General features: G+C 35.2%; 1 protein-coding gene across 1 annotated transcript in view; it reads right to left on the bottom strand.

The window, feature by feature from the left end:
- TNPO1 (transportin 1) overlaps positions 1–13,562 on the bottom strand; it is an 80,267-nt gene that overhangs the window by 14,148 nt on the left and 52,557 nt on the right. Inside the window, exons 11-21 of the mRNA XM_005155024.4 lie at positions 11,703–11,763; positions 10,899–11,067; positions 8,692–8,844; positions 7,421–7,646; positions 5,052–5,223; positions 3,514–3,600; positions 2,570–2,677; positions 2,207–2,365; positions 2,023–2,110; positions 874–972; positions 559–654 (exon numbers count right to left, since the gene is read on the bottom strand). Of these exons, the coding sequence (XP_005155081.1) occupies positions 559–654; positions 874–972; positions 2,023–2,110; positions 2,207–2,365; positions 2,570–2,677; positions 3,514–3,600; positions 5,052–5,223; positions 7,421–7,646; positions 8,692–8,844; positions 10,899–11,067; positions 11,703–11,763 (1,418 nt within the window). The remainder of the gene's footprint in view (positions 1–558; positions 655–873; positions 973–2,022; positions 2,111–2,206; positions 2,366–2,569; positions 2,678–3,513; positions 3,601–5,051; positions 5,224–7,420; positions 7,647–8,691; positions 8,845–10,898; positions 11,068–11,702; positions 11,764–13,562) is intronic.

The following is a 13,562-nucleotide window of genomic DNA, read 5'->3' on the forward strand; positions in this document are numbered from 1 at the left end:
AATTCTTTTCAGGAATTTGGTAAGTGACCAGGTAGTGGGAGGTTTACATAATTTTAGTTATGTTGTAAAACTGCCATCACAGATCTAGATTTTTAAGCATAATATTACAAGTTTATCATATTAAAAAGTGTATTTTTGTAAATTCAGAAAGTTCATTATTTGTTTCATATATGCCAATTATGTTTGTTTCAGAAACTAGACATATATATACAGTACACATGTAAGGACATGCATATATTAAAATCAGTGTGAACTAAGTCTTTAAGTGTTACTGCATACATCTGTCAATTCAATACATAAATAAAACTGGAAGAATACTTAAACAAATAAATATTGTAAAAAGTGAGAAATCAATAACTTTAGGAATCTAGATATATGATAGTTTTCTTCAAGACTGAGACTTGTAAGAACTTCTGCAAAACAGAGTTGCTTTTGCTTATAAAAGCCAAATACATAGCAACAGAATCAGTTCTGGTGTGGTTGCCCTATGCAGTTTATAAATAATTATAAAAAAAATCTCTATTTCCCTTCACCATGTATGGATCAGTTTTTGGGTACCTGTGTTCTCTAACAACGTCTTTGGTGTGTTTGGTCTGTTAATTATCTCTACAAGCTGGTGCAACACCATTGGAATATAAGGCTGCATCTCTATACCTGAAACAACCAAAGAAAAAAGAATATTCAGAAGAAAATGAGCATTAATACACATAATCTAAATAGACTGGGTACTTACTAAACTGGAACTAACTGAAGTTACTAAACAGGAACAAGACTCTTGGATTTTATTTAAATTTTAACATGAAAGTATCACAGTGCCCTCCACCTCCCAAATCATGATAAATGTGCAGAGATTCAAGGAAAAAAACATCTTACCCATCTGTATGGAGATTTCTCCAATTGCCCAGGTGGCATTGTTACACACAGAAATGAATTCAGGGTTTAGGTTGGTTCCCAAAATTGGCATGAAATCAGCTAGAAAGAACAACATTTTAAAATCTCATCACACAATACAATCATCCTATTATTGTAAGATCACGGGGGGGGGGGGGAAGAGAAATTTTTTAAAGAAATAATGTAAGTCTATTTAAATGTCTGAAAGGTGTTACACATGAATTTACAAGAGCTATGATTCTGCTACATGTCAGATTAACCTGAATTTTAGAATCTAAGCATATCAATGCAGATCTTTCCAAATTCTGATTTAAAAATGTTTCTAATAGGCTTTATGTAACTCTAGAAACCTTTTTTCTTCCCTTCCTTTGCTTGGGTAGGGGGAGTGAGTGTAAGAGGGGAGAAGATACAGCTACAAGTACTTGCAAATTTATAGTATAGTTGAACAACCCTCAAATCACCTGGATAGCTATGTACTCAGCTATGCTTGGGAAAAAAAAAAAAAGCTTACGAGGCAATCACATCTTTGATTAAATTTGAAGAAAAAATTAGTTACAATGACAGATTATAGCACCAGACAAATAAATTCTAAATGCCAAGCCTATCCAAGCATTCACTTGGCAAGTTAAGTTTATCTCAAGAGTATCATGGGTAAAGCCAGCAAACATCATGGAAGTGTATAACTGATGATAATTCCTTACTGTAATTTAAGCGAAAAAAAAAATCAAAAAACCTTCCTTCATGCCAAGTTTTCTAGCTTATGTATATAATTTTATATAACAATGTATTCTAGTAGAACAAAAAAAGCCACAAATTCAAGAATTTATCAAAGCAAGCAACTATAATAATTGAAGTATAAGTACATCTGTTTTGCTGTGTTCCAGCACAACAGGTAGTTTGTTGCATCATAAAAATCAAGGACAAAATGAACTTTTGCACTGTCTACAAAAATAAGAACATGTATTTTAAGCACACAATTTGAAAGACAAAAGACTAGATACTGTTGCTGATGAAGGAAAATGAAAACTTACATCATGAAAAGGCAACCCACAGAATAAGGAGCGTAACAATAGCTAAACCAGCCTCTTATCAGTTTGTAAGACAATTATTTAATATGTAAAAGAAACATACCAATGCAAGGCTTAACATGCTGAAAACACGCCTTTGTCAGATCACCTAACAATGCAAAAGAACTCTGCCGTACCTCTGGCATTTTATCCTAAAGAGAAGAACAAAAAAAAAAAACCAATTCTAGAAGTGTTTCTGACTCTCTTAAGAAAGAAAATCCTTAGATCAAACAGGTTACTCATCTCACCTGCATGCATTGGTACATTAGTGTCAGGATATTACTACGAGCCACTAGCTGTTCAATGTTGCCTCCAAGTCCTTCAGCTAAACCACTGAGTAAATCAAGAGCCACGATCATGAAGTCTTTATCTGGAGCCTCATACTGGTCTGGCTGAGCATTATGCAACTGCAACAAATAAGTACACATTTTCAATGTGAGCATCAGATTTTTCTCAGCAATATGCATTAAAAAAAAGCTTCAGAACTGCAGCATCATTTAGATATTCAGTAGTTATGCTACAAATTTCTCTGCAAACCCATAACTTTATATAGTTAATACACTGGTTTAAGGAGATATAATGCAAGCATTGAAATAGCAATAGAAAAATACCATGGCTTGTGCAAGTGTCTTCTGCACCAGATTTACACAACGCTGGTACACAGGTTCACAGTAGGGAAGAAAGCCAGATTGCAAGGCAGTAGCAACTGACGACAGGCACTGGAGTTAACAAAAAAGACAGAAAACAATCACTACCTTTCCTCACATTCCTGGAAGCGGTAAATTAAAATATAGTAGTATTTTAAGTATACCCATATGTAACTGATTAAGTAAACACAACCTATACAGGCAGTACCTATTAGCTGAGCCAAGGCAACTATCAGCAAGTTGTTACTCTCTTCTCCATATGCCAGTTGAGAGAATTTCTCAGCAGCATCATCTTCTTAGACGTAGCAAGTACAACACCAGTTATGACAATTCTGCCAGCGCTTACATTAAGCTTCAGTATCTTGAGTATGTACAAGCCCTAACATTACCTAAGAGTTATGAGATTAGTTTTTCTAGAGGTGCTTTCCTGTTTCAGCCTTGAAAAATACAGAGAACAGACTACATGATCTGGTTCATACCTCCAGCTTGCCTGACAATCGTTTTAATGGAGGGATGAAGGGAGAGCAAGGAGAGAGAAGGCAAGAATAAAAGGATAGAACATTTTTTCCTCTCAAAGAATCCTATAAAATGCTCCAGAATGGCAGAAAACAAAACAAACAAACAAACAAAACAAACAAACAAAAAGACCCCCAACAACAAACCAAACCAAAAACAACAATAAAAACCTAAAAGACTTCATCTTCCAACCCTTGGGATTTTGTGATCTAAACCTAACGACGATTCCTCAGTCACAAAATTTCCCTCCTACAGTCAGAATACTTTCTCCATAATAGAAAATACCTAGCACTCTCAACTTTTATAGTCCTACTTCATAGTAGGAGCATCTTTAGTAGGAAGTACAATTCTTAAGATAAGTTGATAAAAAATATTACAATTCTAACATTTACCTCTAATAAAGGGAAGAGATCTTTATCCTCATCCTTTAGCATGTTCCACTTCTGGATTAATGGAGGCATTAGCATTTGAATATATTCCTGTTTAGGATGAAAATAAACCAACTGCTGAAACACTTCACTGCATACTATTTTATTTCAAAGCTAGAAAATTATGTCTTTTGTATTTGTATTCTACTTTTTCAGCAAAAAAAACCCTGTTGTGATGTAATTCAATCATTGTTGCAATATGCATACATAGTTCAATATTAGAATTTACCATTTGTGTTCTAAGATTTATTGCTGAATGACATAAGTCCCTTTGCAGAGTCAATCTGCTATTTCAGGTTTGGGATTCCAGTCTAGCTGCCTGAGTTATTACAAATCTGTATGATTGCCTCAGGGCCTATAGAAAATGTTTTTACTTAGCAATGCAATCTGGCTGTGCATCTGCCACCTGCTTTTCTCAACTATTTCCCATTGCCCTGATGCTACAGCTCCACCCCCCTAGTTCCTGAAACCATTCCATCCAGCAGCTAACTACCCATGAAGAAAGTAATTTCCTGTCCCTCCAGAAGTATGCACTTACCCCTTCTGTATAACACTGTTGCATGTTGCATCTTCCCTGTCACTGCACAGCCAGAGTCACAAGGACATTGAGCAAGGCATCTCTATCATGCTGTTGCTCCCAGAAGGTATCTAAAGAGCCAACATGCTACCAGCTAAAACTGTGTCCAAAGATACAAAATTCTGCGTGACTGAAGTCTCACCATCACCAGGAGCTTCTATTTAGCTTCCTCCTGGTACTGTCAAATGTTAAGGTGGCTAGGGCCAAAGAGGAAAAAAAAAAGAAGTCTTCTGATGGTGTGGGATCTTCGCCTGCAAGTAAAATGCTATGGAAACAGCTTAAAAAGTTTTATTCTAGTATGCCTGTGTCATATGAAGCGCTACAGAGAAATAAATGTCAATCACCATCATAAACATGTATGCATATTCCACTACTTAATATATGTACATTAAAAAAAATCCCACCATATCTGCCTGTGTTTTCTGTCCTTTGTCTGAAGGATTCTGTATTTTTATATATAAAATGTGTGTCTCCCTGATAAAGCAATTTCTACTGACCATGTGCTCCAATACATTAGAAAGAGACACATGGGGTAGCTTAGCTATGCTTAAAGAGTGGTTACTGAAAACGATGTGGTCATTAGAAATTAAAACACACATTCTGCCAATTTCTCTGAAGTTCCATTTCTCATCTATATCGAGATACAGATCTATTCTGAGCTGAAAATCTTTGAGCATGAGAAAAAAAAAAACCACAGTAAGAAACATGTTTCATAAGCCACCACCACACCGAATCATGTATTCAAAATGGCAAATGTTTGTGTGTATGCAGTCTACCTAGTTTACCTGTACATATTTAGTGTTATTAAAACCTACATAGAAATAATAATATTTCTGTTTCATAGCACATAAATCATGCTTCAAAAAACACTGAACCAGTTTTTCAGTTCTGAGGAGTGCTTCTACAGAATATAAAGTATACTCACTGGTTTATTTAGATGATGTCCTACAGAATCTGCTAGAGTTCCTATAGCATCATAAAGAATGAGCAGGTTTTTATGCTGGTATTTACTAAATGCGAAGACCAAAGTGTCAAGTATATATGCAAGATAAGGAACAAGCTCTGTACAAGCCTCCTCTTCTAGAGTAGCAAAGGCACTGAGGAACAGAAAGAAACAGGTCAGTTACTATTTTGGAAAAAAAAAACTAAGACGACTCCAAAATGCCCCACACTACCCACTTTTGTTTAAACATAAAACTGTATTTAGTCCTAGAATTTATCCAAAATGTTTTCAGACTGGTGTTACTGAGATAACCTTGATCTATTTTGATTGAACATGTAAGACTCAGCTCATATTGTAATGAACAAAATTAAAATATACTACCATGAAACCTGTTGTGTATATGCATGAAACCCCCACTAAAAAACATTACTGTACACAAGTTCCAGTATACTAACTGAAAGAGTAGGTCCCATTAGAAAATCTGTTCACTTCAGTTAAAAATGGCCCACTCTCTTTAATCTATGCTGTAACTGCATATAGAAGCCCCAGTGCTGTTATGCCAGTAGAGTGCCAACATCAGCCTGTACTTTCAGCAGTTCACACAGACAAAATGCCAAGGGGAAAAAAATAAGTCACAGAAACCAGATGCATAAAGAAATGGAAAACTAAAAGCAAAGACAGAGGATGAACACTTTTAGCCAGCCTTGGTCAAAGCACACACCACAGCATCACGGAAAAACTTTTCAAGTTGTCTGTCAAGTGTCTGAACAACAGCATTAAGAAAACCCACCCAAAACAAACAAAAAAAGTCCCCACAGCAGACATGCTGCTTTAGAAAAACAGTAAAGAAAGGAAAAAGTTATGAGCTATTGAAGATTTATTGGCCTAGCTTGTGTCAACAAGATTATTATTAGCCTGCCTGTCTCTGCACTAAAAATGCATGCATCACCATGTGAGGCGAACAATCCCCTACTAGCATGCTACCAAATACAGAAATGCTTTTTTCTTAACACAGTGCAATGGTGAACATTAAGTAGCTAGCATTCTTATTTATCTATTATTCTATTGTGTTATTATGAATTATGAGCAGGACTATGAGCAGGAGAACATGTTTCAATAAAATATCTTTTTGGGTGTCACCAACTAAAGAAGCACAGAGCAGTTTCTCAACAATACAGAAAAGAACGTTAGACATCTGTTATGATACAGAGGTTAGCGATGGAAAACACAGAGTATTCTATGACTAATTTTCAATTTGATAGACACTAACAATCTATGCAACTATTCACTGCAGGAAAGCAGCTTTCTACCCCTCTCAAAGAAAGAGCATTGTATATGCTTGAAACTTAGAAAGCTAGTAAATGTTTTGACTTGTAACAGCATTATATTTTCCTTCAGCAGAGTTTCCCAGATGGTTGATTTTACTACCTGCAACAGTAATTTTAATGAATCTCTGCTCTAAAGAAAGTATTTCAAAACATACTGTAAATCTGATTTTGAACTTTAAGTAAAACCCCAAAAACACGTGTACTGTTATTTTTATTAATTCCATGAGGTTATTTAAGAACTGCAACACAGCTATGCTCAACTACATGCACATTTCAACCAAATTTTGGGTAAGAAAAGTGTTAACAGATTTTGGGGAGGAAAGCAGTTTGAATCTATTAGACTTATGTCACAATTTTCCTGCTGAAACAGATTATCATCATTATGAAAAGACAGACTGGAACAGGTGTTAAAGTTTAAGGTGTTTGCTAGCCCAATGCTTGAAAAGGTTTAGAAGCAAAAGTGAAAGTGTTTGATATGCAAATCTTACAAAGCATGTTTCATTAAATTCATTGTATCAGCTGACAAGGGAGATAAGGGAATCTTATCTTTCAGGATCTCCCTTCAAGAGAAAGAAACTATCCCTGGAAATAATCATAAGCCAAATGTTTTGGTAATCCTGAGCTAAATATAAACAAAATCAGTTATCCAATGATAGAATAGTATACCATTGTGATCAGTATTGAACTTTTTCATAGGCATATTAAAAACCACACAGATTTCTGGTCAATGAAATATCATACATTGAAAATAAACAAGTGTCACAAACAGATAATTTTTTTATTACAATAACTTAGTTTGGTGAGTCATATACTTTGAAAACAAAAACTGGACAAGAGAAATACAAAATAACTTTTTTCAAGTTATTACAATGTGGAATAAATTGTGACTACTCCAGAAAATTATGAATTTACTCCAATTTCAAAAAGAAAGAAAAGGATTTGTGCACTGATTGATAAAGGCATTAAAATAGTTTCCAATGAAAATTGTCATGGATACCGCTGTTTGCTTAAGTTTTGGCTTACCTGCAGGCAGCTTCTTGTACTCTCTTGTTGCTATCCAGGATACGCTTTAGCAACTCAGTCATTAATGGCTTCAAGTATGTGTCCGGGGGTTGACTAACTACCCAGTGTGCATAGCGACTAAGAGTCCAGCATGTAATGGAGCGCACAAGAGCCTTTTTGTCAGAGAGGCACTGAATAAGGTGAGGGATCAGCTCTGGAAGATACGGAATCATCCCCTGCATGCAGCCTAGAAGGAAAAAAACAGCTATTGCAGTACCAGAATTTACAAAAGGTTCTTTTGTTTCCTAGAAGGGACATGTTTTCATTCTCTATCATGTAGGAATACATTTTTACAACATACAAAGCCTTCCTAATTTATATTAAGTACTAAAAAGAAACCTTACATTAAAAAAATTATTAAAATCTCCCATCATTTCAGCCACATTTCTACTTCAGTGCTTCCCCAGTCTCCAGAAATTCAGCTTTATTAAATGGAGTATGGCAAGTACACCCAAATAAAATTAATTTATACCTGGAGGTCCTTGTCAGTCTACTCAAAGTAACCAAGACAACAAGTATAAAAGACTTGACCTTGACAGCAAATCATCACATCATTAAAAAGGATTCTTTAAGAAATTTAATTCTTTTTTTGTTTTCTCCTAATGTACAAATACTGACCAGCAAGAAAAACTACACATTTCTAGTCAGCAAAGTTCTACCTTGCACAACTTAAAGTTTTCTGTTAAAAAAGAAAAATGCTCATGACACACTGTGGGAAAACGATGATAATCCAGGCATGGACCCAAATGTATTTCTTCAGCTTGTAAAAAGGACAGAGATGCTGAAAATACAGGCAAAAAGCCAAGCAAGAATGAGTAAATACAAAGGAACAGAAGTCAACATATTTAAACTGGAGAACCATACAGAAAAAGGAGCTCAGGGGACTGACATCACAGGAGTGTTTTCTCTGTTTCTGAAAACACTTAAATGAAATATAAGGCTCAAATTTATTAAATAGTCCTCTTCTAGGAAATCAAGGTAGTATTTCATGACAGACCAATAGATGTATGCTGCAGAGTTAAGAAAGGGAGAAAAAAAAACAAATTATTTAAGCTATTTTGCCTCCCAAACATGCATAGATTTGAAAATGAAAGTTAAATAACTCCAGTCACCAATTAGTAGATGTAAAGATTAATCAATGAAACCAAACCAGCTAAGCACATACACTTGTTTGCATATGTAAATTCAACTGGAAGGAACTGATCAAAACATGATATGCACTGTTGCCTTACCTTCAGCAATTGCTCCAAGAACAAGGATACCAGATTCTTTAACTACCCATTCAGGATGGAAGAGCAATTCCTTCAAAAGGGGCAAAATGTGTGGCAGAAGTTCATCACGAAATACATTGGCCAGGACATCTAGAGCAGCAGCAGAACACTTCCCTGAGGAGAATTAACAGTGTTAATCTCTGCTTATTACAGAAGTAGTTGTAGTTAGGAAATATAATCCTCATTTTAACTTTAAGCTGCCAGCAGAGTCTCGGGGCATTAAAAGATACTTCAATTTTATTACAACACACAGTGATCCACTATCCTCTGGTGCAAAACCACTGCTCTAAGAAAGCAAGTTTTGCAGCACCTAAATAGCCATTAAAAGGATTTCTATACTGGGAATATTAAAATCGTCACTGACAGGAACCACTCCGTTATATTGCAACACTATATACACTACATGATTTCGGGATGGCATAATAAAGGAAAAGAGAAGGTCTGTGACATGAATGTAGCATACTGGATAAACTAACGAGAAATGGCATACAAGTACTAGCATTTGACTAAAAATAAACTGCTCAAAACCAATCCATGCCTCAAAGTAAAAAAAGGCAAAATGATTAAACTCTATAGAGAGTAAAAGGAATTTGCTGGCGTCTGCTCTGAGCTTTTATACCTTACTCCTCTGTTGTGATACACAAATATGAAGAGAAACACCTCAAAATTTGTTTGCAAGTTTTAGCAAACAAACACTCATAAAAATCAGCAACAACTTTGAACATGAATCAGAAATCCTTACACTTTCTTTTCTGCTGCATGTTGTCATGTCTAGTAAAAATAAAGTGAAGGTATTTTTATACGGAATGCTCATATAAGAATTTATAACACACTTTTTTTGCTCATTATAAGCTCAGTTCCTCTGGATCCAACTGGTCTCATTTGTCTCATTTGATATTAATTGTCAGGCTGCACTGATGCTTCCTCTCTATTCAAATTGAAAGTCAAATACAGAACACAGGATAAGAAGCAGGGCACGCAATTCTGATTTTCAGATAATCCAAATTCCCTCAAGTCCAGATAACATATGTTAATATAGATTCTTAACTGTCCTGCTCTTTCTCTTTCAGGCCCCCATTCCTGATAAACTTTAGCTTCCTTACTACCTTAATCAAAACTGTGGACCACAGGGCACCCTCTGTCATTTCAGCTATCTTTTTCAGAAAACGTGTTTAATTCTGCAATCTCTACATATAGCAGTGACCAGAACAGCATTATGAATATAAAGCAACACTATTTTTTAAAAAAGGCTTTATAGAAACAAGTATATCTGCATAAATTTTAATAATAATAACAGCAAATGGTCTCAAAATTCATAAGCTTTAAGGTACGTTCATCTTTTGTGAAAACTCAGGGCCTTAGAATGAAAAAATCATGTGTATGTATCTGAATCTCAAAACATTATTCCACAATAAGACTGCTTGCAAAATGGATTTGTCAGATTTGTCAGAATTTCACTCCCTATTTTCTATCACTGAGCTTAAAAATCAGTTTGTGGTTCTTTCTTTCCTTATCATAATGGCCTATTGGCCTGAAGGTCCTATGACCTGCACACAGGCCATCAACTGTGGTTTCCTCACACCTACCTCTTGTAATAACTAAGGTAACTATATTTCTCTTTATAACTAATATACTACTGTCTGGTCAGAAGCAAATTCCTCACATGGAATAGGACTACTAGTAATGGCTGTCAGTGGTAGCATGTTCACATGGACAGAAAGAAAGAAACCAACAAAGGCACAAACAAAACACCCCATAAAAACCACAAAACACACAAACCAATTTTAGAGGGAAGACTGAAGTAAATAGAAGTACTATTAAGCCTCATCCAGCTATCAGTGGGCAAAAGGTTGGGTTTTGGTTTTTTTCTTAATTGACATTAAACAGGTGATACATGGTTTTCATTAACTTGTAAAAATAAAATTTGAAGTCAAAAAATTCTGCTGAACTGCATCCCCTAAATGTTTGTTGCTCAATCTGCCATATTCAGAATAAGAAGTAAGCTTACAGAGGGCTAACTTTTGCCAGGTACATAGTCAAAGAGTCATCAAAGACTCCCCCTCCATATTCCATACTCTCAATAATCCTAGAAGTCCTCTTTTTACTGTGGTTCTTCTATTACATAAATAATTCTATTTCAAAACATTTTACACATTACTTTGACATACTTAAATTCCAGTCAGAAATAGTATCATCATCATCAAGTTCATCGTCATCGTCATCATCATCTTCAATACCATCTTCTTCATGTTGCTGAGCCACTGTCCGTGAACGATGAAAACGAGGTCTTATGTCCTGTTCGCTATCTGGAATAGCTTCGTCTTCTTCAACATCCCCCTGTCACCAAAATGTTTTATCAGGTAAACTACTCCAACTATATTGGCCAAGGAAGTTAAAAACATAGTTTTAGTTGAAGATTTTGTAAGCACGTAAGATTCACTTGTGCTGCCCAGCTAACTAAATTGTTCCATTGTTCCTCCATTCTGCTGCTATATTTGCCAGAAATGACAGCAACACAGAAGCAAGAAAGGTAAACTCACACTCAAAGTATACATCTTTTTAAGAAATTACTCTTGATGGAATAAAATAGAAATACAGTAATAGGGAAATTCTGGTACACAGACAAAAAAAAACCTGGAAAAAGATGTGTGTTCAATCTAAAAGGCATTAGAACTAATTATGAACTGTTTTTTTAGGCTGCACTGTTGCAGTAGATCATGGATAGCAGTATCTCAATTCTGCCTAAATTGGATGGGAGGGAATAAAGCAAAGCAGGAAAGCCTGCAGATTATTTTGCAACAAACATGACAGCAGTTGTGTTTAGTGTTGCAATAGCACACCTTGCCCCTGAAAGGTAATTCTCCATTGAACAGATCGTAGGGTAGATCTGCCCATTCTGACCTGAATCATTCTGATTTATAGGTTGGAAACTAATCAGATATTCTTACAGAGTGAAAGAAGTTGATGCTCACCTTCAACAAAATAATATCAATCTCTGAATATTTCATACCATTTACCAGCACAGGTATCAGCCTACAAAGAAATATTGATATATGTCAAAATAATACATAAAAAAGCAAGCCAGTTTTCAGTTACTTGGAATATAATCTTGGTTGTAACCTTGATCCCCAGAATAATAAAATCCCAACAACTTAAGCTGATAACCAACCTAGTACCTAAACCAAGCTCCCTAAGTTTCATAGATACTTTGTAATCTGAAAGTGTTAACTGCAAATCACAAATTTTTAAGCAGAGAGAGCCAGATGACACAAATGAGTTTTAATCTTTAAAAAACAGATATTCTTCCATATGATTAATTTATTCTGAAACACCTTTCAAAAATTAAGTCTAAAAGTTTTCAGTAAGAATTCAAACTCCCATAACATGCATGACAAACAAGTTGGCTCTCACAAATAATACTTGTCACTTCATTTACTTGTGGTTGAAGAATCTACCTTACTTTCATCTTAAAATGGAAGACTAACTACATGAAGCCCTCCTATCTTTCTGTCATTACTTCAGTAAGACAAGTCTCCAACACTGCAGAGAACTTGACTGATCTAAATTAAAATTTACTTCATTATTAAATTGATTATGGCTATGTATGGCTGTAGAGATGTACAGAGAGTATATACTTCACAACAAACCAAATTCTCCACTAAAAATATGCCTTAGAAGCCAAATCAAGCTGATAATGACCATGGACCGACCCAGCCCCACTGACAGACTCAATTTCTCTATATTCTGCAGCTGAGAAGTATTGTTTTTGAAGGTACTAGGCAGCAGTAATATTCATGCATTGCAATGGCTCGTTACCTCCTAAATTTCAAATGAGGAATAGTAAGTATACGTATCAACAATTAATTGTCATTTCTGCAGCATACTTCAGGAACTATGCAGGAGCTACGTATTTTATTAAAAAAGCCTACAGGAGCTAAATGGAACAAGGTATTAGATACTACATGAGCAGGTTTTTAGAAGATCCTGTTCCACTTTTAATTGAATAAAAAAAAAAAGATTATAATCAAGTATTGATAAACTTGTATCACTCCTGAGTCAAACAGGACTCACTAACAAGTTGCTTCCCACAAACATGACATTGAAAAGTTATGAGAGAAGTGTCATGTTACTCTTATGTATTTGTTCTTCTAGAAATTAAAAGCTTAAAACAATTAGTATGACACCGTGCCAATATTCATGTGGTCCAAGACAGGTTTAATACCAGCAGTTAATGAACTACTGTTATTCTCAGTATAAACATGACATGTATTGAGATGTGGGTGGACAGACTCAATTGTGCTACCCTTTTTTTTGTCTTTTGAGCTACAAGAGTAGGAAATAAGTAAAACCATTCTATAATTTAAAATTATTTGTCATAGCATTGGTTCTCCTGTTTTCAACTCCTATTCCTCCACTGCTACAGCAGGTGTTTTAATCTCAATTATGTACTTTGTAATTGCTTATGAAAACCAAAATTTTGCTGACTGTTTATATCCCAAACATGGATATTCATTCCCATTCAGAGACCTACATTTTGAGGCATTTTTTTAAATTTACATGACTATCAGGTTGCGGAAGTAAGAAGGAACATATTGTACATGCCTTCTTCAAGTTTAAATTGCAGTAGCAACTGATACAAAATTGATTCCTAAATCCAATGATGTCATTATGTTCTATGTTCTTTATAAAACAGGGAACATTATTTACATGGCTCTACACACAGAAGCATTGCACAAGGATTGCTACCTCAGTGGTAGTCAAGACAATGTGCTCACGGCATACCAGATATGACAGGTAATGGCAGGTAAAGATGTTTGAGCTTAAGTGCACAT

Source organism: Melopsittacus undulatus, chromosome Z (genome assembly GCF_012275295.1).
Source record: "Melopsittacus undulatus isolate bMelUnd1 chromosome Z, bMelUnd1.mat.Z, whole genome shotgun sequence".
In the NCBI taxonomy this organism is placed as follows: domain Eukaryota; kingdom Metazoa; phylum Chordata; class Aves; order Psittaciformes; family Psittaculidae; genus Melopsittacus; species Melopsittacus undulatus.